At 42.4% G+C, this 26,068-nt stretch overlaps 1 protein-coding gene across 1 annotated transcript in view; it reads left to right on the top strand.

The window, feature by feature from the left end:
* Positions 1-26,068, top strand: part of PRKCD (protein kinase C delta) — a 110,575-nt gene that overhangs the window by 53,812 nt on the left and 30,695 nt on the right. Inside the window, exons 5-9 of the mRNA XM_085898205.1 lie at positions 1,754-1,904; positions 11,248-11,279; positions 12,090-12,175; positions 20,022-20,151; positions 21,504-21,613. Coding sequence (XP_085754331.1) covers positions 1,754-1,904; positions 11,248-11,279; positions 12,090-12,175; positions 20,022-20,151; positions 21,504-21,613 — 509 coding nt within the window. The remainder of the gene's footprint in view (positions 1-1,753; positions 1,905-11,247; positions 11,280-12,089; positions 12,176-20,021; positions 20,152-21,503; positions 21,614-26,068) is intronic.

Here is a 26,068-nt window from a genome sequence, read left to right as displayed (position 1 = left end):
CATTAGTGCTGTACAATGAAAAATAGATTTTCAATTGCAAGTTATTATTGTTTAACTTTGACTTTTTTTTTTTCAGGAATGCATTTTCTTTTTTTGTATACAATGTCATGGTATGTGGAGGAGCAAGAACACAGAATAGACCAGGATGGAAAAGAGTGAAACTAGAATGGCACTTGGTGGAGCGCATACCTCTGCCAGGTTGAGCAATTGATATTTTGTGTCCCACCGATTGGCCAGATCTCCTGACCTGAATCAAAATCTAATTGGCTTGTTCTTGTCATCTAACCAACTCATCCACCAAGTTTTGGTATAATCCATCCACAACCTTTTGAGATATCGTGCTACACCTGTATATGGTTTTTAGCTCTGTCACTCAATAGTGAAGAATTGCTTTTAAAAATTCTCGGATCTGGATTCGGATCTGCATCTTCACCAAAATCGAATCAATTCTTCCTTGTCATATACCCAACCTGTCCACCAAGTTTTGTCCAAATCTGCCCCCAAGTTTTTGAGATATCCTGTTCACAAACAGACGGGTAAAAAAAAAAACAACCTCCGTCCACCTTCAGTGGCGGAGGTAATAAACCATTGAAAGAGAGGGTGGGAGTGAGGAGGGATTAATGCATCAACAGCAGGGTTAAGGGACAAAATAGAGGGAGACTTAGAGAAAGAGGGATGTGGGGAAGAATGAGAGCAAATGAAAGGACACAGGAGGTATCCAAGATGGATACAGCCACAAACTCTTAATCACAGAAGTGGAAGGAAATGACCTTTTTTGTTTCCTTTTTTTCATTGGATCTTAGGTTGTTGCACAAATCACAATGTATATGCAGACAGAGGCATTAAACAACATGGGAATTGACTTCAGACGGACACACACACACACACACACACACACACACACACACACACACACACACACACACACACACACACACACACACACACACACACACACACACACACACGTGTGTACGGACGCACATTTGCAGTTTACTTCAAAGTTTAGAGTAGCTCTGCTGTACTTTTAAAGCATTTCACTTTGGAATAAATTTTCTGACTTTACAAGTCTCGATGTTCATTTGGGTTTGATTCTTTGTTGAGATTTCATCCTTTTCAAACCAAGATTTTTCCATTAATATTGCAATAAATCGTCAAGATGCAGGATTACTTAATTATTCCATAATCTATAACTTGTTTTCTTTCATTCTCACTCTCATATAATCATCATTACGATCAATCATACTTCGCCAGAAATTACATTATCATGCAAACTTGCATTGCATTTACAAACATGAGCACCTTCATCTTATTGGCTTTCATTGAAGGCTACAGTGTGCTTGCTGTTGGCTTGTTTAGTGCTGTATTCCCATCTGAGCACTTAGCTCCAACAGCGCAAGGTATCCCAGGCTCGAATCTCAAATGCGTTGTTGATTTATCTGCAAACATCCTTGTAATTTTTGTACAATTATAATGCCCTTATCCTGCTTGCTCCATCATGTACGAACTCCTCCGTGAGCCTGGAATTACCGTAAAAATGTCAAAAACTGACTTCAATTAACGATCCTCACCTTCTCTTATGCCTCCATTGGCCCACCATTGAAAACAAAAGGGAAGTGCTTTGTTTTCAAAATTTCATCATCAATGTTCCAAATTGAATAAATGATGCACGCATCTCTAATCTTCGTTTCATTTTCTCATGTAGCTTTTCAGCTCAGTATAACCACAAATGTTTCAATGTTTTTGTTTATAGACAGTTCAAAACCTGCTGAAGGTGTCATGACTTTGACCAAGCGGCGTGGTGCTGTCAAATTGCCAAAGATTCACTACGCTTGTGGCCATGAATTCTGCGCCATATTCTTTCCCCAGCCAACCTTTTGCTCCGTATGCCGTGAATTTGTCTGGTGAGTGTTCCTGGACAATTTTGTTTTTGTCGTCGTCGTCGTCGTCGTCGTCGTCGTCGTCGTCGTCGTCGTCGTCGTTGTTTCATAACGCACCATTGCGAAACACTGTCTCATCACACATAATGCATTCACAAACGAGTTCAGTTTGCTGAAAGGAAGGGTTAGATGTGGGTCCAATTAAAAATACAAAACCCGTATGATAGATGTTCATCTAACTCAAGTAGTCATGAGTCGTTGAACAGACAATAAGAGCAAAAATAAAATAAAACTGGACATGCTGTGTGAGCCATAGATTATGTCGGTTACTCGAGTGCTTCCTCTTGTGTGTGAGCCATAGATTATGTATGTTACTCCAGTGCTTCCTCTTGTGTGTGAGCCTTAGATTATGTCGGTTACTCGAGTGTTTCCTCTTGTGTGTGAGCCATAGATTATGTATGTTACTCCAGTGCTTCCTCTTATGTGTGAGCCATAGATTATGTATGTTACTCCAGTGCTTCCTCTTGTGTGTGAGCCTTAGATTATGTCGGTTACTCGAGTGTTTCCTCTTGTGTGTGAGCCATAGATTATGTATGTTACTCCAGTGCTTCCTCTTATGTGTGAGCCATAGATTATGTCGGTTACTCGAGTGCTTCCTCTTGTGTGTGAGCCATAGATTATGTCTGTTACTCGAGTGTTTCCTCTTGTGTGTGAGCCATAGATTATGTCGGTTACTTGAGTGCTTCCTCTTGTGTGTGAGCCATAGATTATGTCGGTTACTTGAGTGCTTCCTCTTGTGTGTGAGCCATAGATTATGTCGGTTACTCGAGTGCTTCCTCTTGTGTGTGAGCCATAGATTATGTATGTTACTCCAGTGCTTCCTCTTGTGTGTGAGCCTTAGATTATGTCGGTTACTCGAGTGTTTCCTCTTGTGTGTGAGCCATAGATTATGTATGTTACTCCAGTGCTTCCTCTTATGTGTGAGCCATAGATTATGTATGTTACTCCAGTGCTTCCTCTTGTGTGTGAGCCTTAGATTATGTCGGTTACTCGAGTGTTTCCTCTTGTGTGTGAGCCATAGATTATGTATGTTACTCCAGTGCTTCCTCTTATGTGTGAGCCATAGATTATGTCGGTTACTCGAGTGCTTCCTCTTGTGTGTGAGCCATAGATTATGTCTGTTACTCGAGTGTTTCCTCTTGTGTGTGAGCCATAGATTATGTCGGTTACTTGAGTGCTTCCTCTTGTGTGTGAGCCATAGATTATGTCGGTTACTTGAGTGCTTCCTCTTGTGTGTGAGCCATAGATTATGTCGGTTATTCGAGTGCTTCCTCTTGTGTGTGAGCCTTAGATTATGTCGGTTACTCGAGTGTTTCCTCTTGTGTGTGAGCCATAGATTATGTATGTTACTCGAGTGCTTCCTCTTATGTGTGAGCCATAGATTATGTCGGTTACTCGAGTGCTTCCTCTTGTGTGTGAGCCATAGATTATGTCGGTTACTCGAGTGCTTCCTCTTGTGTGTGAGCCTTAGATTATGTCGGTTATTCGAGTGCTTCCTCTTGTGTGTGAGCCATAGATTATGTATGTTACTCGAGTGCTTCCTCTTGTGTGTGAGCCATAGATTATGTCGGTTACTCGAGTGCTTCCTCTTGTGTGTGAGCCATAGATTATGTATGTTACTCCAGTGCTTCCTCTTGTGTGTGAGCCTTAGATTATGTCGGTTACTCGAGTGTTTCCTCTTGTGTGTGAGCCATAGATTATGTATGTTACTCCAGTGCTTCCTCTTATGTGTGAGCCATAGATTATGTATGTTACTCCAGTGCTTCCTCTTGTGTGTGAGCCTTAGATTATGTCGGTTACTCGAGTGTTTCCTCTTGTGTGTGAGCCATAGATTATGTATGTTACTCCAGTGCTTCCTCTTATGTGTGAGCCATAGATTATGTCGGTTACTCGAGTGCTTCCTCTTGTGTGTGAGCCATAGATTATGTCTGTTACTCGAGTGTTTCCTCTTGTGTGTGAGCCATAGATTATGTCGGTTACTTGAGTGCTTCCTCTTGTGTGTGAGCCATAGATTATGTCGGTTACTTGAGTGCTTCCTCTTGTGTGTGAGCCATAGATTATGTCGGTTATTCGAGTGCTTCCTCTTGTGTGGGAGCCTTAGATTATGTCGGTTACTCGAGTGTTTCCTCTTGTGTGTGAGCCATAGATTATGTATGTTACTCGAGTGCTTCCTCTTATGTGTGAGCCATAGATTATGTCGGTTACTCGAGTGCTTCCTCTTGTGTGTGAGCCATAGATTATGTCGGTTACTCGAGTGCTTCCTCTTGTGTGTGAGCCTTAGATTATGTCGGTTATTCGAGTGCTTCCTCTTGTGTGTGAGCCATAGATTATGTATGTTACTCGAGTGCTTCCTCTTGTGTGTGAGCCATAGATTATGTCGGTTATTCGAGTGCTTCCTCTTATGTGTGAGCCATAGATTATGTATGTTACTCCAGTGCTTCCTTTTGTGTGTGAGCCATAGATTATGTCGGTTACTCGAGTGTTTCCTCTTGTGTGTGAGCCATAGATTATGTCGGTTACTCGAGTGCTTCCTCTTGTGTGTGAGCCATAGATTATGTCGGTTACTCGAGTGTTTCCTCTTGTGTGTGAGCCATAGATTATGTCGGTTACTCGAGTGTTTCCTCTTGTGTGTGAGCCATAGATTATGTATGTTACTCGAGTGCTTCCTCTTGTGTGTGAGCCATAGATTATGTCGGTTATTCGAGTGCTTCCTCTTATGTGTGAGCCATAGATTATGTATGTTACTCCAGTGCTTCCTTTTGTGTGTGAGCCATAGATTATGTCGGTTACTCGAGTGCTTCCTCTTGTGTGTGAGCCATAGATTATGTCGGTTATTCGAGTGCTTCCTCTTATGTGTGAGCCATAGATTATGTCGGTTACTTGAGTGCTTCCTTTTGTGTGTGAGCCATAGATTATGTCGGTTATTCGAGTGCTTCCTCTTGTGTGTGAGCCTTAGATTATGTCGGTTACTCGAGTGTTTCCTCTTGTGTGTGAGCCATAGATTATGTATGTTACTCGAGTGCTTCCTCTTATGTGTGAGCCATAGATTATGTCGGTTACTCGAGTGCTTCCTCTTGTGTGTGAGCCATAGATTATGTCGGTTACTCGAGTGCTTCCTCTTGTGTGTGAGCCTTAGATTATGTCGGTTATTCGAGTGCTTCCTCTTGTGTGTGAGCCATAGATTATGTATGTTACTCGAGTGCTTCCTCTTGTGTGTGAGCCATAGATTATGTCAGTTATTCGAGTGCTTCCTCTTATGTGTGAGCCATAGATTATGTATGTTACTCCAGTGCTTCCTTTTGTGTGTGAGCCATAGATTATGTCGGTTACTCGAGTGTTTCCTCTTGTGTGTGAGCCATAGATTATGTCGGTTACTCGAGTGCTTCCTCTTGTGTGTGAGCCATAGATTATGTCGGTTACTCGAGTGTTTCCTCTTGTGTGTGAGCCATAGATTATGTCGGTTACTCGAGTGTTTCCTCTTGTGTGTGAGCCATAGATTATGTATGTTACTCGAGTGCTTCCTCTTGTGTGTGAGCCATAGATTATGTCGGTTATTCGAGTGCTTCCTCTTATGTGTGAGCCATAGATTATGTATGTTACTCCAGTGCTTCCTTTTGTGTGTGAGCCATAGATTATGTCGGTTACTCGAGTGCTTCCTCTTGTGTGTGAGCCATAGATTATGTCGGTTATTCGAGTGCTTCCTCTTATGTGTGAGCCATAGATTATGTATGTTACTCCAGTGCTTCCTTTTGTGTGTGAGCCATAGATTATGTCGGTTATTCGAGTGCTTCCTCTTGTGTGTGAGCCATAGATTATGTTTGTTACTCAAGTGCTTCCTTTTGTGTGTGAGCCATAGATTATGTCGGTTATTCGAGTGCTTCCTCTTGTGTGTGAGCCATAGATTATGTTTGTTACTCAAGTGCTTCCTCTTGTGTGTGAGGCATAGATTATGTATATTACTCGAGTGCTTCCTCTTATGTGTGAGCCATAGATTATGTTTGTTACTCAAGTGCTTCCTCTTGTGTGTGAGCCATAGATTATGTCGGTTATTCGAGTGCTTCCTCTTGTGTGTGAGCCATAGATTATGTTTGTTACTCAAGTGCTTCCTCTTGTGTGTGAGCCATAGATTATGTTTGTTACTCAAGTGCTTCCTCTTGTGTGTGAGGCATAGATTATGTATATTACTCGAGTGCTTCCTCTTATGTGTGAGCCATAGATTATGTTTGTTACTCAAGTGCTTCCTCTTGTGTGTGAGCCATAGATTATGTCGGTTATTCGAGTGCTTCCTCTTGTGTGTGAGCCATAGATTATGTTTGTTACTCAAGAGCTTCCTCTTGTGTGTGAGCCATAGATTATGTCGGTTACTCGAGTGTTTCCTCTTGTGTGTGAGCCATAGATTATGTATGTTACTCGAGTGCTTCCTCTTGTGTGTGAGCCATAGATTATGTCGGTTATTCGAGTGCTTCCTCTTATGTGTGAGCCATAGATTATGTATGTTACTCCAGTGCTTCCTTTTGTGTGTGAGCCATAGATTATGTCGGTTACTCGAGTGCTTCCTCTTGTGTGTGAGCCATAGATTATGTCGGTTATTCGAGTGCTTCCTCTTATGTGTGAGCCATAGATTATGTATGTTACTCCAGTGCTTCCTTTTGTGTGTGAGCCATAGATTATGTCGGTTATTCGAGTGCTTCCTCTTGTGTGTGAGCCATAGATTATGTTTGTTACTCAAGTGCTTCCTTTTGTGTGTGAGCCATAGATTATGTCGGTTATTCGAGTGCTTCCTCTTGTGTGTGAGCCATAGATTATGTTTGTTACTCAAGTGCTTCCTCTTGTGTGTGAGGCATAGATTATGTATATTACTCGAGTGCTTCCTCTTATGTGTGAGCCATAGATTATGTTTGTTACTCAAGTGCTTCCTCTTGTGTGTGAGCCATAGATTATGTCGGTTATTCGAGTGCTTCCTCTTGTGTGTGAGCCATAGATTATGTTTGTTACTCAAGAGCTTCCTCTTGTGTGTGAGCCATAGATTATGTCGGTTACTCGAGTGTTTCCTCTTGTGTGTGAGCCATCGATTATGTATGTTACTCGAGTGCTTCCTCTTGTGTGTGAGCCATAGATTATGTCGGTTATTCGAGTGCTTCCTCTTATGTGTGAGCCATAGATTATGTATGTTACTCCAGTGCTTCCTTTTGTGTGTGAGCCATAGATTATGTCGGTTACTCGAGTGCTTCCTCTTGTGTGTGAGCCATAGATTATGTCGGTTATTCGAGTGCTTCCTCTTATGTGTGAGCCATAGATTATGTATGTTACTCCAGTGCTTCCTTTTGTGTGTGAGCCATAGATTATGTCGGTTATTCGAGTGCTTCCTCTTGTGTGTGAGCCATAGATTATGTTTGTTACTCAAGTGCTTCCTTTTGTGTGTGAGCCATAGATTATGTCGGTTATTCGAGTGCTTCCTCTTGTGTGTGAGCCATAGATTATGTTTGTTACTCAAGTGCTTCCTCTTGTGTGTGAGGCATAGATTATGTATATTACTCGAGTGCTTCCTCTTATGTGTGAGCCATAGATTATGTTTGTTACTCAAGTGCTTCCTCTTGTGTGTGAGCCATAGATTATGTCGGTTATTCGAGTGCTTCCTCTTGTGTGTGAGCCATAGATTATGTTTGTTACTCAAGTGCTTCCTCTTGTGTGTGAGCCATAGATTATGTTTGTTACTCAAGTGCTTCCTCTTGTGTGTGAGGCATAGATTATGTATATTACTCGAGTGCTTCCTCTTATGTGTGAGCCATAGATTATGTTTGTTACTCAAGTGCTTCCTCTTGTGTGTGAGCCTTAGATTATGTCGGTTACTCGAGTGCTTCCTCTTGTGAGTGAGCCATAGATTATGTCGGTTATTCGAGTGCTTCCTCTTATGTGTGAGCCATAGATTATGTATGTTACTCCAGTGCTTCCTTTTGTGTGTGAGCCATAGATTATGTCGGTTACTCGAGTGCTTCCTCTTATGTGTGAGCCATAGATTATGTCGGTTATTCGAGTGCTTCCTCTTATGTGTGAGCCATAGATTATGTATGTTACTCCAGTGCTTCCTTTTGTGTGTGAGCCATAGATTATGTCGGTTATTCGAGTGCTTCCTCTTGTGTGTGAGCCATAGATTATGTTTGTTACTCAAGTGCTTCCTTTTGTGTGTGAGCCATAGATTATGTCGGTTATTCGAGTGCTTCCTCTTGTGTGTGAGCCATAGATTATGTTTGTTACTCAAGTGCTTCCTCTTGTGTGTGAGGCATAGATTATGTATATTACTCGAGTGCTTCCTCTTATGTGTGAGCCATAGATTATGTTTGTTACTCAAGTGCTTCCTCTTGTGTGTGAGCCATAGATTATGTCGGTTATTCGAGTGCTTCCTCTTGTGTGTGAGCTATAGATTATGTTTGTTACTCAAGTGCTTCCTCTTGTGTGTGAGCCATAGATTATGTTTGTTACTCAAGTGCTTCCTCTTGTGTGTGAGGCATAGATTATGTATATTACTCGAGTGCTTCCTCTTATGTGTGAGCCATAGATTATGTTTGTTACTCAAGTGCTTCCTCTTGTGTGTGAGCCATAGATTATGTCGGTTATTCGAGTGCTTCCTCTTGTGTGTGAGCCATAGATTATGTTTGTTACTCAAGAGCTTCCTCTTGTGTGTGAGCCATAGATTATGTCGGTTACTCGAGTGTTTCCTCTTGTGTGTGAGCCATAGATTATGTATGTTACTCGAGTGCTTCCTCTTGTGTGTGAGCCATAGATTATGTCGGTTATTCGAGTGCTTCCTCTTATGTGTGAGCCATAGATTATGTATGTTACTCCAGTGCTTCCTTTTGTGTGTGAGCCATAGATTATGTATGTTACTCGAGTGCTTCCTCTTGTGTGTGAGCCATAGATTATGTCGGTTATTCGAGTGCTTCCTCTTATGTGTGAGCCATAGATTATGTATGTTACTCCAGTGCTTCCTTTTGTGTGTGAGCCATAGATTATGTCGGTTACTCGAGTGCTTCCTCTTGTGTGTGAGCCATAGATTATGTACGTTACTCCAGTGCTTCCTTTTGTGTGTGAGCCATAGATTATGTTGGTTATTCGAGTGCTTCCTCTTGTGTGTGAGCCATAGATTATGTTTGTTACTCAAGTGCTTCCTCTTGTGTGTGAGCCATAGATTATGTTTGTTACTCGAGTGCTTCCTCTTATGTGTGAGCCATAGATTATGTCGGTTACTCGAGTGCTTCCTCTTGTGTGTGAGCCATAGATTATGTATGTTACTCGAGTGTTTCCTCTTGTGTGTGAGCCATAGATTATGTCGGTTACTTGAGTGCTTCCTCTTGTGTGTGAGCCATAGATTATGTCGGTTACTTGAGTGCTTCCTCTTGTGTGTGAGCCATAGATTATGTATGTTACTCGAGTGCTTCCTCTTGTGTGTGAGCCTTAGATTATGTCGGTTACTCGAGTGCTTCCTCTTGTGTGTGAGCCATAGATTATGTCGGTTATTCGAGTGCTTCCTCTTGTGTGTGAGCCATAGATTATGTAGCTTACTCAAGTGCTTCCTCTTGTGTGTGAGCCATAGATTATGTATGTTACTTGAGTGCTTCCTCTTGTGTGTAAGCCATAGATTATGTTTGTTACTCAAGTGCTTCCTCTTGTGTGTGCGCCATAGATTATGTTTTACTTGAGTGCTTCCTCTTGTGTGTGAGCCATAGATTATGTCGGTTATTCGAGTGCTTCCTCTTGTGTGTGAGCCATAGATTATGTTTGTTACTCGAGTGCTTCCTCTTGTGTGTGAGCCATAGATTATGTTTTACTCGAGTGCTTCCTCTTGTGTGTGTGAGCCATAGATTATGTCGGTTACTCGAGTGTTTTAATCTATGTGACCCATATATTGTGATTACAAGCCCTTACAAGCCCCTCCTTCCACCTCGTCAAAAACATTCTTAAACAAAAAAAATCCAGATTTGTCTCGACTTTGTAGCCATCTTATTGGGCATGATAAAATCGAGGATACTACTACTAGGTGTCCACAACCATCCTTGACCATGTTGTGGAATGTCGGTCGAGGCCCTCACTTTATCTTTCCTTTCACCCTGATTTTTTTTCACCTTTATTCGCTTTTAATTTCGTTTTCTCCGCAAGAGCTCGAGCGATTGACACAAAACTTTCAACATGGGAGTGCCTACCCATGGATAATATATTAATTTTTTTTTAAATAAAAATTTCATGATTATTGGATGGAAAATGCAGCCGGCATTCCAATAAGTCTATTTTCTGGAGGCATGGTTTGCAGGTTGTTTCACCCATCAGAAATAAATAGCCTCAACCTCGCTTCACATTCCTCAGCCAAATTGTTATGAGGCTCTTGTGTGAATGAGATGAAAAAGGACTCTCCTGAGAGTACTGGTCAACACAAGGTTCAGGATAGTATTTTAGTGTTCATTATCTTCCATGTGGTCCATTGTCCCACACTGCTGATGGTGCGAGCCTAATTTTTCTCGACCTTGAGCCGCGCAATGCTTTCAAACAAATGGAGCCTAAGCTCGTGTTTCTTCCAGGAAAATTGTGGGAAATTGATTCAGGATCCCTGCCTTTTCCCATTTTTTTTTTGGGGGGGGGGGTTGGGCTCAGAAAAATGGGGCTCAAACCATCTCTCATGGCAAGTGTAGATAGATGTGCTTGCGCTTGTGCAGTGTGGTCTGTGCACCTCCTTTCCCAACATTAAGGAAAGACTCACCAACTTTATTTTATGGCCTTCAAAGCCATTTCACAACCAAGCTGAATCAATAAGAATTGTGTGCAGTGGTAAATACTAGCAACACACATCACAAAAATAAAAATCAGTTTTCCGTAGGCAAGGGTTGCAGGGTGTTTCACGTATCAGGAATAAACAGCCTCGACCTGTTCTGAAAAATCAGGTTGCAGGGCCCTTTCACATCCTCAATTAACCCATTTCTTTGATGTGCATCCACCACCACGTGTCCTCCTCACATTTTCAAGTTCGCTGCAACATATTCTGGATGACTTTCCATGCAACAGTGATTCTTGATTGTCTTATTGTGATGGATGATATTTGTACATAAAACTTTGCGAGATACAACATCCAGAATATTATGCGGATGTAGTTCAAGCAAGCCAGGCTTGGGACATGACCTGTTCTAAGATCCAGTTTTCCTTTCCAGGGATATTTCCTTTCCTCGGGTCTTCTTCCAAACTGGTGCATAGGATGTGCTTACTGTATTGTGAAAGTCAACACAAGTAGTAAACTTTCCCTTGTGTGATCTTTCTCCCCCAGGGGACTCAACAAGCAAGGTTATCAGTGCAAACGTAAGTATAGAGCATAAAGGAGAGCGTTTACTGAGTAAAGTAAAGTACAAAGTTAGTTACTGCTTGAATTGGGTGGTGTGTCTTTCAAGTGAAACTTTCATTTGCATAACCTTGAATAAAAAAAGAAGACAGTTGAAATTTGCGATAATTTTGATTAATAAAGATTTACTACATTGATGCAGTGATTTGAATTTGAGGAAAAGTACTGTAACCAAAAAAACAGCCATTATAGATTAGAGGTATGTGCACTCTCACCTGAGCTGTCTCGCTTTGTTTCCAATCTCGACCCAGCTATAAATTGTCGTTCAGGTGTTTCACAAGCAGGGTGATGAATCAGTGTGTGCGCCATTCCTCAGAAAGACGTTAAGCTGGAGGACTTGTTTGCTAGCACAGGTTGTTGGGGGATGTTAAATATCCCCTTTTGTCTTCCGTGAAGAGTGGGGTGAGGCATCACCAGCACCCTGAACAAATATGAAATTTCTGCCGCCTTCAGTCGAACATCAGGCCTGACCAGCAAGTCCGTGACATACTTGGTCCATAAACATTACCTGGCCGATCGCACAAGAATGTGGGAATAATTGGGGCAGTTAAAGAAATATTTGTAATACACTTCAACCAAAATTATTTTCAACTTTATGCATAAGTTTTTGTTTTTTTTTAATACCTTTGCTTAATGCTTAGTAAAGGATGTCAGGGTAACTCGTGGAACACCAAGTGGTTGCTTATTCTGCTGCTGCTGCTGCTATTTGCTTCGATTGTCACATTAATTTTGGCCTCATGTGAAACCTGTGCACATGCATGTTTTTTCAGAATGTAATGCCGCCATTCATAAGAAGTGTGTTGAACTGGTCATTGCCAAGTGTGCAGGATCAGCGACCAACAGCAAGGAGACACAGGTAAGCTGTAGACACTTTAGATGGTTATTGAAGCTAAAATGGATTATTGTGTGGGTCCCCTCTCATCTTCACCAGATGCTCTGTCATATTTTTGACATGGTGTCCTGACAACCCTGTACAACCCTGTACAACCCTGTACAACCCTGTACAACCCAGCATCTTTGTGTACTGCCGGTCCCAGGCCTGGATAAAGGAGGAGGATTGTGTATATGGTCACTTTTCAAAAGGGCTGATGGAATGTTTGAATTTGTACAAGGAATCTAAAGCTTGACAATTAATGAATTGGAACAATGCAACTTGGATATACTTGCAGTGACTAAATCAAGATGGACAATATCCGATAAAATTTCCATTGATAAGACAACTGTGATATACTCTGCAAGAAAAGATGACCTCCACCATCAAGGTGCAGCAATATTCCTGTCCATTAAAGGAAATCAAGGAAAGGCTGATGACAGAAAGATTTAAAACAAACTCTGCAAAGATTAGTCATCAAATGCGATCGGCCGACTGAGGATAGTAAACAGCATGTGAAAGGTGAAAGATGGATTCCACCAACTACAGAGAATTATGAATGGAACACCTACGTTATGACGGGGGACTTGAATACAGAGATAGGACCATCATGCATCATACAAAGATAGGACCATCATGTATGGGAAAGGAGAATTGGACAGCGTGGAACTGAAGTTATGAACAACAATGGTGAGGTGCTTCTGGACTTCTGTTAAAGAAAATTTCCTTGTTGGAGGCACCCTCTTCCAACGCAAGAACATCGAAAGGTTGCCCTGGAAATCCCCTGAATGCAAAACTTTAAATGAGATTGACCATGTCAAGATCAATGACAAATGGCACAGCTCTCTCCAGGCAAGAGTGCTTGGGGGAACTGGCATCGGTAGCCATCATTTATTGGTCATAGCAAAGATACTGAGAACAGTCAGTCCTCTATCTATCTCTCCTCTATCTATCTGACGATAACAATGGTGGGAAGTTTAGTCCTTGTGCTAGGCCCGTAGATGGGAAACTGGCTGATCTCTGTCCTGAAGCCTTTGTTACAGTGTGTACAGAAGATGGTAGTCAGAAGATCTGAGTTGGGCTGATGCCACTGCAGATGGGACTTGGGACTGCTCAATGACACAAGCTCCCTTCTGCAGAGCTTGCCTCCATAGCCTGCAATTTCTTGCTGTGGGTTTTCAGGTGTCAACAAGAGTTTTGGAAGCCTTTATATGCATTTTTTTTTTACAACATCCTTAAGGCGTAGACATTGCCCCCCCCACCACCCCTCTTCCCCCCCACCACCCCTCTCCCCAACCATGCCAGCACTCACCGTTTAGAACCTTGCCATGGAAGATGACTTTTGGTAAGCAATGCTCCTCCATGTGGACAACATGGCCAGCCCAGTGAAGCTGAGAGGTAGCAACTAATGACTGCAATTGGCAAATTTTTTCTTTGTATTACTTACATGTTTCACACACGGTCCTTCCAGGAGATCCTGATTACTTGGCACAAGTGCCACAGTTGTACACTGGCTGGCCTCTTATTGAGTCTTCAGTATAGTGTGTATCTTTCAGAAGAATACAGAATGGTTAAAAGAACAGCACAGTATAGTTTATACTTGATGGAGATTTTGAGATTGTGTGGAGTCCACAATCACTTGTGCAACCTGCCAAAAGCTTTGGAGGCTGCCTGTATGTGATTACCAATGTCCACATCAATGGTGTTATTAGATGTAACTGTACTCCCAAGGTATGTGAACTTTGTATTCCCAAAAATGTTCATCTATCTATAATTCCAGCAATGTGTGTGTGTCACTGTGTGTCACTGTGTGTCACTGTGTGTCACTGTGTGTCACTGTGTGTCACTGTGTGTCACTGTGTGTGTGTGTGTGTGTGTGTGTGTGTGTGTGTGTGTGTGTGTGTGTGTGTGTGTGTGTGTGTGTGTGTGTGTGTGTGTGTGTGTCACTGTGTGTGTGTGACCGCTGTTTCTCAACAACCACTGGTCCGATCTAATCGAAACTTGCCAGGTATATTGCTGGGGACCTGAGTATGTGCCTTTTCAAAGTTTGATATTAATCGGACAAGTGGTTCCCAAGTTATGGCCATTTATTTACCAACCAATGACGAGACACGTTGCTGCGTAGGCGTGGCCGATGGGGAATAGAACCTCAGCCACGTTCCCCATTACGGGTTACAACGTACGGACTTCCGGATAGTGATGACTTACTGTATTCCAATAATTTCTCGATTTCTTATGTGCATTTAAAGATAAACACAATGCCCCAATCCAGTCGTCATTTACAAGAGTGAAGGAACAGCCTGTGTGTTTGTTTGAAAGATTTTTTTTTTTTTTTTTTTTTGCACGTACTTTTTTTTTCTTTTCTTTTTTTTGTCTCTTCTCTTTTTATTTCTCCTTGCGACGACATTGCGAAAAGGCAAAATACGTTGGTGCTAATTGAATAATTGGTCATTAAAACTAAATTGCGAATAATCGGAACTGCGATATGCGAACTTCCGGACAGTGAGGACTTGACTTCCGGATAGTGACGAGTTACTGTATTTTCTCGATTTTATTTTTTTCTCGATTTACTGTATTCTTTCTTTCTCAATTTCTTTCTCGATTTTCTTCAACACAATGCCCCAATCCAGTCGTCGTTTACGAGAGTGAAGGAACGGCCTGTGTGGTTGTTTGTTTTTTTTGTTTTTTTTTGCACGTATGGTCACGTTAAGCGAAGGAACGGCCTGTGTGGTTGTTGTTTCTGGCATGCAGTTTTAAAGTTTTTTTTTTTTTTTTTTGTTTTTTTTGCATGTACAGCCACGCACGTACGGGCACGCATGTATGGGCATGCACTAGTGTTGTCAATGAGGGCTTGTGGGTTTCTGAGGGGCTTTGCCAGGTGGTGGCTGATGGAGCAACTCGGTCTTCTTGATATTGATAGAGAGACCAACCAACAGGCAACGATTTGCTGGATGTCTCCCAGGGAGTAAGCAACTGGAGCTGCATCATCAGCATGTAGTAACTCTCGAACGCAATACTCTCTGGTCTTCAAGTGGGTCAAGGTTGAAAAGTTTCCCATGTGGTCTGTTTTAGATGTATACTTTAGTGTCTTGCTGTTTTGACACCATTGTCAGAATAGCTGTCAGAAACAGATTAAATAGCATAGGTGCCAGGGATGCAGCCTTATTTGACTCTGTGAGATGTTGAAAGGGTCAGATGCAGTACTTCCAATAACTACGCAGCCAGTCATACCTTTATGGAATTCTTGAATGATCTTCACTAAGACATGAGGACAAGCATAAAGTTTCAGCAGCTTCCAGAGTGTTGGTCAATCAATTGTATCAAAGGTTTTTGGTGAAGTCAATGACGATTAAATAGCGACCTTTACGCTGCTCAGCTGCCTTTTCCTGAAGCTGTTGTAGAGTGAAGATCATATCCACAGTGGAATGGCAGGTCAGGTATGGGAGCATGTGCCAGAGCAGCGCGTCGCTGCATCCACTTTCCGCCGGTACTCCAGGGGCTTCTGTCTGGCTATCCCCCAGGCAGATGCCTGGTCCATCCCATCTTCTTGAGATGCCGATCAACGTAGTGCAACCACACGGCACGTGATCAACCCATTGGCCTCCTCCACCCATGAGGCTCCCTCGCTGAGAGAATCTGTTGAGCAGGATCAGCGTCAGGAAAATGAGACACATGTCCATACAGCCACAGCTGACGCTCACGGACTATGCAGGTAACAAATCTCATTTGAGTCTCTCTCAACAACCGCTCGTTGAACACAAAGTCCAACCAGCAATAGTCAAGGATTCTCCGAAGAGACCTGGTACCAAAGGAATGAAGTTGCCGTTTCAGATCCCTGTTCAGAGTCCAAGTCTCACATTCATAGAGCAAGACTGGAAGCATCAAGGACCTGAAGACTCCGACTTTCGTCATCCTGCACAGGTACCGGCAGTGCCACACCCCATGATCCAGTGAATCCATGACTTCTCAGGCCCGACCCAGACATCTATTGACCTCTGGCTCACAGCCAGCAGAGACATGAATATCACTGCCAAGGTAAGTGAATCTCTCCGTGACCTCAACATCCTCGCCACAAACAGATATAGACCAGATCGTACCATCCAAGATGTCATTGAAAGCCTGGATCTTAGTTTTGACCGAGGAAACCCATAAATGTAGCGGCTCCGTCTCCTCATTCAGCACCTTGAGGGCCCGTCAAAAGGATATCCAGCGTCTCCACAAAGATGACTGCATCATCCTCAAAATCAAGGTCAGAGATCTTGACATTCCCAAATGACTTACTTTCTGGTAGGATGTTGCCTGCGATTTTCTGCAGACATGCCAACATAATTTTGGCCAGAATTTTACCAACAGCAAGAAATGAAATGCCATGATAGTTGCTGAAGTCGTTTCAATGTCATTTCCTTTTGTAGATTGGAATGACGAGAACATCTTTAAACTGCTGATGTAGTTTTTCTGCCTTTTCCAACATGCCTCATGTAACTTCAAGAGTTCGTCATGTAGGATCTGACCACCACAATGATAGATCTCAGCAGGTATGCCAAGCCTGGGGACTTTCTGTATGCTTCTGAAATCTGCCAGGTCTGAGTGAGTAATGATGATGTCGCCAAGCAGCTGACAATGCTTTAAGCATGGGTGCTGCCAGGAGTAAAACCATTTCTCTAACATTCTGAAGAAGGTGTTGGTACTTGCGAGCTTGAATTAATCTGTACATTTGGACAAGCAGAGCTCTCCGTCGGAGTTTGCCTGACTTCGTCCAAATTTGCGAAGTTCTTCATTCCATGTGTTGAAATCGCTTTTGACCCTGACATTCCATTCACCCATGAAAATCAGCTTGTTAGCAGGAGAAACTTGGGAGACAGTCTGATGAATGAGATGATAGAATTCCTCTTTGGCCTCATTCGTATTTGTCATCGTAGGTGCATACACGTTGATGAAAGTGGTGGATTGAAATGGACCAATTGGTACTCCGAAAGACATGAGATGATCAGAGATGTCCAATGGAAGGGATGGAAGGGATTGTTGACTAGATGATTGGCAATAACAAAATCAACTCCAGCTTCCTGTCATTCACTGCTGTCTTTGTCAATCCAAAAGAAGGTATGGCTTTTCTCCTTCAGTTGTCCTTGATTGTTGAAACGGGTTTTTTTGCAGAGCGGTGATGTCAATGTTGTAATGTGCAACTGTTGCAGTTTGTCTTTCAGGATGCTTAGCATGTGTTGTATCAGAGAGAGTTCACACATTTCATGTTGCGATCACAAGTTTATATATTTTTATAATTCTGCTACTGTATCGATGAAGACCCGCTGGCCACAGCTGACCAGTTTGGAGAAGGTTGAACAAATTTGGTTTACCCCATCTTTACTAAGAGCCTCCTGTTGGTTGTCATCACCATTTATGGGTTTCATGAGGTGGGAGGAAGTTCTCCCAGAACTCAAAATCTCCACCTCTTTTTTTCGGTAAAGGATCATGATTCATGAAACCAAATTGTGACCCTTCGTTCTCATAGCTTCCTTCCAAGGACTCTTTTCAAAATCTTCACTGAACCTCTGACAGCCTCTACTTGTAGCTCATTTGTCCTGATATTCTCCAGAATGATTTTCAAGTATCAGTTAGGGTTTTCTTTATCATTCCTGTTGCTCTGATCATCACTGGTACAATTTCAGCTTTCCTCAATTTCCACATCCTCTTGACCTCGTTTTTCAGATCGTAGTATTTGGTCATTTTCCTGATTTCTGTGGCATTTAGTCCAAAGTCATTGGGAACTGAAACCTCAATCAACAATGCTGACTTTTCCTTTTTCTTTGAGCACTATGTCCGATTTGCAATACTTTGATTGCAATATCCACACTTGTTGGGATCATCTTATCATGCGTGAGCACTATATGTCCATTTCCAAGGATCAGATTTGGTTTGTGTTTCCGTGATTGTTCTGGGACTGGGATGTTGAAATGTTTACAGATGTGCCAGTGGATTACTTGACAGACGCTGTCATGTCTTTCTATGTACAGGTGTTCTGACATGAGTTTTTTTTTTTTTTTACATCCCGAAAGGAGGTGACTGGTACTTTCTGTTTCTGCTCCACAAAACCTGCATTTGTCTGATTGGCTCAATCCCACCATTTTATTAAAGGTATTAGTGTTGAGTCCTTGGTCTTGGGCATAGATGATGACTCGTTCTCCATCCCAAATAATTTTACCTCTTCTTCACCATTCCAGTGAGCCTTCCTTGTCAATCCCTATTCGGTTACTCTTTTTTTTTTATCTTCCTGCTCTTTTGTCATTCTTCTATTTGTCAGAGTATATCTACTGATATTTCTTTTTCTAGTTTTCCTTTTTTTTTTCTTTGCAATCACTGGGGCTGTGTTTGTTTCACATATTTCGTCATTTTTAGCTGACTGTGTGCAGAGTTCCAGCAAATGACTTCCACTTTCTTGGACCGACTGTCATCACCTTCGCTGAGATTGCAAACAATTTGCCAAATTCAGAGCCAAAGTATTGCTAAACTCCAGGTTCGTGTTCTGAATCGTTCTACAGTCTTCAAAATATAAAATTCAATTGAAATTAAGGAGTTCCCTGATAGACTGATATCTGTAGAAAGACAAACAGATGGAGTGAACCAATTACTTAACCCTGCTTTTCACTTCGGGCATGTGGGGTAACAAAGTTATTGAAAATAGGCCCTAAACAAGGCTCTCCCTCACAGGCTAAAAAGGACCGGTAAACAAAATTATGGCAAAACACTATGACAGCAGTCAATGGGTACACACAGATTCCCGAATGGAATGCTAGCACAATTGTATAAGGGGGGAGTGGGGGGGGGGCGGCATTCCACTTCTTGGTAGAGAGGGGTATGACATGATAATACAAATCTCAAACTTTGAGATACTCCATTGGAAAAAATTGCCAGACTTGCATACCTGTGGAGTATCGTCACTGAGGATGGAATTAGGGAAGATTGAGTCAGATATCAGATGGCAAAAGCTAGAGCACAAGGACTAAGATCCGGCTCAACAACAGCAATGTCGTATGCGTGATGTTGTGCAGAGGAGCGATGTGATATGTTACAAAAACACAGAATGCTTAATGGCATGGATTTGAGGAACCTCTGGAAAGTTGTGAGAATAAGCTAGCAAATGAAGTTAAACACAGATTTAAGGAAACTTAAAAAACCGAAACCTGCAAGTGGAATTTTGAGAGAACGACGACTGAGATGGTTTTGGCGCATGGTAAGAAAGGAAGAAACCAGACTCCCAAGACAGGTCATAGACTGGAAGCCGGGAAGACCAAGGACTACTTGGAAATCAACGGTCTCCAAAGACTTGAAGCCAATGGACATTGAATAGGATTAATCACTCAAACTTGCAAAAGGCAAATTGTATCTGCCCTCTGAGACATATGGCATGAGCAGGAGTAGTGGTTGTCGGAGTAGTCGTAGTATCAGTTTATTTATATCAAATATATAGTTGAGGTGTGTGTATGTGTCAGTCAGTCAGTCTGTCAGTCATTGGTGAGGGGGTGGGATGTTCATGATATGACCATGCATTAAAACAGATCTTTGTCTTTATATTTCTCTTGTATTTACATTTGTACAAAATGACATTTCAATCTACTCGTAATATTGAACTCTTTAATTGTTAATTTGTTTTAAGCCAATTATTATTTTTTTTCCTAAAATCCACATGTTGACGTATGGCATGTTTTTATTTCATGGGCCCCCAAGGATACACCGCTGTTGATTAGTATATGGATGTAATGAAAAATGAATAAATTTTGCACTGTGCTTGGTTAATTTGTTGGAGTTTTAAAGCAGCTTCTTTGCTTGTGCACAGCTCAACAAAGAACGGTTCAAGATTGATATGCCACATCGGTTTGAAGTTAAAAACTACATGGGTCCCACTTTCTGTGACCACTGTGGAACGCTGCTGTGGGGTCTGGTCAAACAAGGCCTGCAATGCGAAGGTACAATGGAGTCCGGGTCCTGCCAAAAATTGACGTACTCTGTCATCAATGGCTCCTCTGAGGCCTTAGAAGGACAATGCTGATCAACAGCTGCTTTGGGATTCACCAAACTAGTACTTTATGACCTTCATTTGATCTTGTATGCTGTAGAAAAGCTTACACAGTATAATCAATCTCGTTAAGAGGAACAGACTTTGAGATAATTTTCTTTACAATAATAGCAAGGAAATCTAAGATTAATAAATAAATGAACTGTTTTTTTGGGGGGTGTTTTTGTTATTGTAACAGCACAATTCGTAAGCCTGGTGTTGGCTTCATGGGTAAGGTGGCTGGCTTGAGATCTTGGGGTCTTGGGTTCGAGCCTGTGTCGTCCCGTTGAAATAACACCAGGTGGGTTGATTCAGCCTGTCATCCTTCCGAAGTCAGCAAAATCAGTACCAGCTTACTAGTAACACGGGTACTGCATCAGCGGCACAGCTGCGCTTCCAGAAAATGATGCAACCAGTGTAAGAGTAAAAAAGGACCAGCAAACAAAATTATAGCAAAACACTGTCAGCAGTCAAAGGGCACGCATGGCTTCCGAGATTGAATGTGTGTGCAATTACAAAAGGGGAGGGGGGAGGGGGGGGGACACTCCAAAAAGTAATAATTTTATAATCTGATGCATTGTGAGGATAAAGTATGCAATTGCATCAATGCAAAGGAAGACTGCAGGAGGTGATGGTGTGGAAGGGAAGTGTTGATGTTTGTGAAGTTGTTATTGCAAGGAGGTTGTGATTGGAGGGAAGGACCTGGGAAAGATGTGGTTTGCAAAGGCAGGTGAGGGGAACTGATAGGGCATGTATACGAGACAGAGGAAAGAGGAACAACTTTCTGCCACGGCTGATTTCTTTGGTTGCCCAACCTCTGTCACACCTCTCACTAAAATATTGTTGCAAAGAGATGTTTTGCTTGAGGCACATCAAATGATTTGGGGAATTTGGAATTTTTGGAATTAAAATTATTATTATTATTATTATTATTAATTTTTTTTAATATATACAGGAGAGAATAGTACAGGATTGTATGTATGCTTTCGGGAACCATTATTTACTTGTGTACACTTTACCATTTCCACGACCAACACACAACTTTGAATTGTTTGTTTATTGTACAATTTACCATCACCATTACATGTTGTCTTGAATTATTTATTGGTCTATTTATTTGTGAATGTTTTTATATTATTTATTTTATTAATTTAATTATAAAATCTACACATCCAGTTTTTACAGTACAGTTAGGGGCTGTGTCCTCAATGAGGACTTGTTTTCTTGTTTGTTCAACAATTAATGCTATTTTGTTTTCTGCAGAGTGCAGCATGAATGTGCACCACAAATGCCAGAAGAAGGTGGCAAACCTGTGTGGCATTAATCAAAAACTCATGGCCGAGGCCTTGGCTCAGGTCGGCTCATTACAGCAGGTAAGGCATTTGCTGGGAACAGGGTGAGATGGGATGGGAGGAGAGAGGAAAGGGAGGGGGGAGGAGTGGAATGCTGTGAATTGAATCACTCCAGTTTGGTTCATGGAAAATGGTTATGTTAGGAAAAACATGTTCTGTACTTCCATTCATTTAAAGGCTAAAATACAAGTAGGTACAAGTTTTTAGTTTTTGCCATTCACTCAAAGATAGACACATTTGAAGAATTTTATCAGACAAGTGCGACTACTAATACTACTACCACGACTACATTTGTGGCCCCAATTACCACTTTCTTGTTTGTCCAGCTGCCTGAGTTTTCCCTCTCCACACCCTTGTCCCAAACATCTTCTTTCTACACCCCCACCTGCTCATGTCACTCTCCACCACCTCCTTCCGCCTCCAGTTTGGTGTTCCCCACGTCGTCCTGCGAACCATCGATGTCAAAAGCCTGTCTGACCACATTCCCCTCTGACCTTCACAGCATTTGCCCCGACCAATGCAGATGTGCCTGACATGCCTTTTCGATGATGTCTTTTACTCCTGCCTGATATCCTCATTTTCTTCAGAGATCTCTCCATCAGCCCTCTTCACACTTGCATCTCTGTCCTTTGCAGCAATCTTTGTTCCTTTCTCAAAGCCCCAGTTTCCATTTCATATCCAGTATACATGAGAACCAATCTTATTACCACTTTGTAAATCTTTTCCCTCAACTTAAACAGAATCTTTTGATCAATGACTACCCCAGAGATATTCCTCCATTTATCTCACTCTCTCTGTCTCTGTCTCTGTCTCGCTATATATATATATATATATATATACAGTATATCACATCCTCACTTCAACTGCCCCTCTCCAAAATTGAACCAATGTATTGTACTTGAATATTCCCACTTGCTTTAACTGCCTGCCCTCTCTTTAATATCCACATCTGCTCTCCTCTCTCTCTTTTTCACCATTACCTCTATTCTCTCCACATATATCCTCAATCCCCTTCTTTCCAAAAATGTTTTGCCATGCAACTATTATTGTGCTGAATCAGGCATTGCGTGGCGGAGGTATGCGCTCTACTGAGTGCCGTTCGAGTTTTGAATGCATCTGAGCAACCATTCCTAGTTGTTACTGATGTCTCAACCCCCTCATGCATTACCTTAACTATCCTTACCAGTCTTTGAGGTGTCCTTTCTTCCTCAGATACCAACACACAACCTTCACATGCTTTCTATCCCTATCCCATGCTTTCTCCATATCCATAAACCTACTCTCCAATTTACTATTCCCTTCCAAAAATGTCTCAACTTAAGCATTAAGAAGCACATTGTTCCCCTCGTGGTATAAACCGAAACTGCATCCTCTCCATCTCCACCAACTCTCTTTGCCGATCATGCCTCACCGTATTCAACATTTTGAACATTTACTCCATCAGCTTGTAGCCATTTAATGCTCACATTCCATTCCTTTATTCTTGTAGATAGCCACTAACTATCTATCTGCCAATCCTTCAGTATCCTCTCTTCCTCCCAGATCATAAAGCAACAACTTTCAAAGCCAGTCCATTCCTCCTGTCTCGCCTTTGCCACTCTATTTTCCTCTTTATGTTTTTTTTTCCTCTTCTCTCTATACTCTGTTATGTGGCTATTCATTAAAAGGCCTTTTTCTTTTGTCTTCCTGCTCAACCTCTGAGTAAAACCACCACTGCTCCTTCCTTTTGGTCCTTCCTCCTTCAGTGTTAGACACCTGAGCTGCTACCCCCAACAAGGCCTCATTCATGTTCTTAAACAGACTCAGTGGTGTAATGGTTAGAGCGTCAGCTCTGAGTCTGAGAGGTCGGCGGTTAGAACCCTGACAGAGTTATACCAAAGACCTTTATAATTGTAAGTGCTGCTCCCTTGCTTTATGTTCAGCATTTGAAAAGGATGGAGCACATACAACCAACCATAGGTTGGCAACCATTGTGCAGGCTTGATTGCCCTAATGGCCTGCTCCTGCATTGAAGTTCCCTGGAGGGAACTCTTATTAATATTATATTATATTAGCAGGGTACCCGTCACTGACTGGTTTGTAGATGTCTCCCCTCAAATGAGCAATTTATTTGGAGTGTGTATTGTTAGAAAAGAGAATTCAGTGTAAATATTCATTGTGCAGATATCGCAGTGGGTGGTGCTAATAACTTCGGCAACCTCGTTCCATTCCACCAGCGAAGATTTCCAATCCATGCTTGTTGGACCTCCGAAGTACTGCTTGGGAGTGAGGGTGATATTATGAAAGCTCGGCTGGGAAAAAGATTTCGGCACGTTTTGGGCCTACCGCCTGATGGAAGATCACTGAAGTTCTTTCCATGCCAATCGACCAACTTCAGACACCTATCCCTCTCCACATGACTTCTTCAGCCCCCATCCTGCCGCCTCTCTCAATACTCCCCATAGCTTTGCTTTCAGCAATTTTCATTCTGTATTTATGACAGCATTTCATTCTGGTTTCCCATTTGATGATCTATCAGATCAGTAGTTTCAGTTTCACTTTTGAACATTAGTTTTGCTTTGAGATATCATTTTGGATTTGTCATTGGAACTTTTGATGTGATGCAAATGATTCACAAAAAAGGTCATCAAAACCGATTTTTGGGGGAATTTTTTTCAATTGTCTAAGGCAGTGGTTCCCAACCTTTTTTCTGATCGAGTACCACTTGAAGGTCCCATACCGTCACCGCGTACCACCTGGTTCCAGAAAAACTCAATTCCATAAGATATCAATTTATTCATAAGTAGAACACACAAATGAAGTAACTGTCAACAAAGAACAAAATTTAATGGGAAGGCTGCATCTGTTTCTTCTCCACCAACTGGTCGATGCGGGGCATAACTTTGCTCACAGCACATCGGAAATCATGCCCGGGCGCAGCAAGACGGTTCCGGCTCTTTGATTTGATGGTCATCATGGCTGAGAACCCCTGCTCGCACTCCCACGTAGAGGGGAAAATCAGTAGCTGGGGAACAGCGTGACGGGCTAGTGTCGGGTACGAGGAGGCCATGGTCACCCAGAAGTTCATAGGTGAGCATTCCTTGTGCTTCGTCTTTGCTTTCTCATCAGCCTGGATATCTATGAGCTCCTCTTGGTCCCTGGTCCCGACAGGCAGATCGCCTGGTTCAACAGAAAACGGATTGGTGATGTAGGCACAACATGTAATGTCTGGGAAGTAATACATCAACTCAGTCTTGAGCAGTGAGAGGTGACGGACGATTTCTTGGGAAAATTCATCATTGGGCTCGCTCTCAAGGGTAGTCAGGAGTTCGAACATTCCATAGCGTTTGCTCTCCACGTTCTAGCTCCAGAGGTCCAGCTTCCGGACAAATGCTCCCAGCTTCGAGATGAAGTCTGAGACAGTGCAGTTGGGCCCTTGGAATGACATGTTTAAGTGGTTGAAGACCCCAAAAATGTCCGACAGGTAGGCCAACCTTGAGATAAACTCCTCGTCCTCCAGATCTTTTTGAAAATCGTGTTCTTTCTCCATGAAGAATATGAGGAGTTCATCCCTCAGTAAAAAGAGACGCCTCGTCGTATTCCCCCGGAAGAGCCAGCGAACCTCTGTGTGGTAGCGGAGACAGGTGTGGTCGGAGCTAAGATCTTTACAGAGCAGTTTGAACAGCTGAGTATTCAGGGCGGATGTTTTGACGAAATTAACTATTTTGATTAATCGGTTCAAGCATAATAATAAATTCTGCGGGAGTACCTTAGTGCTAAGGGCGAATCTGTGTATGAAACAATGGACACCGGTGGCGTTTGGTGACGCAGCTTTCACATGGGCTTGAAACCCTGACTTTCGACCGAGCATAGACGGAGCCCCATCTGTTGTGCTTCCGACCAACTTTCCCCAATCCAGTTCATTATGCTTGAAGAAATTATCCAAAAGGTTGAAAACATCCTTTCCTTTCGTTGTACTGGATAGGTCCTGGCACAGCAGCAGTTGTTTTTTTGGGGGTTTTTTTTAATCTTTTTTTTTTTAAAGGTTGAGCCCGAAAGTGCTCGCGAACCACCTGGAAGGCCCTCGCGTACCACAGGTTGGGAACCACTGGTCTAAGGGGTCTAAAGGGGATAAAGTGGCTTAAGGGTCTTGAAGGTCATAAAGGGCTCAAAAGTGTTTAAAGGTCAAAAGGGTGAAAGAACAAAAGGAGTCTTAAAGTGTCCAAAGGGTTTTAAAAGATCTGAAAAGTGTCTGAAGTTTCGAAGAAGGTGTATCGGTTTCAAAAGGGTATAAATTGGTGTGAAGGGGTAATGAAGGGGTCTCAAGGGTGTAATGGTCTAACTCTGAGGGGTGCAAAAGGGTCGAAGAAGTCGAAGAAGTCTAAGTGGTCTCAGCGGTCTAAAGGGTTAAAGGAGGAATCTGAAGTGAATAAATTACCTCTGGTTCGTAAAGACATGAACTCGGGAGGCAACACGGCAATAACGGGCCAAATTACC

The sequence above is a fragment of the Eptatretus burgeri genome, chromosome 10 (genome assembly GCF_056783735.1).
Source record: "Eptatretus burgeri isolate ZD-2024b chromosome 10, Ebu_testis_v1, whole genome shotgun sequence".
Classification (NCBI taxonomy): domain Eukaryota; kingdom Metazoa; phylum Chordata; class Myxini; order Myxiniformes; family Myxinidae; genus Eptatretus; species Eptatretus burgeri.
The sequence above is the reverse complement of the archived record's forward strand: the minus strand, read 5'-3'. Positions and strand labels throughout refer to the sequence as shown.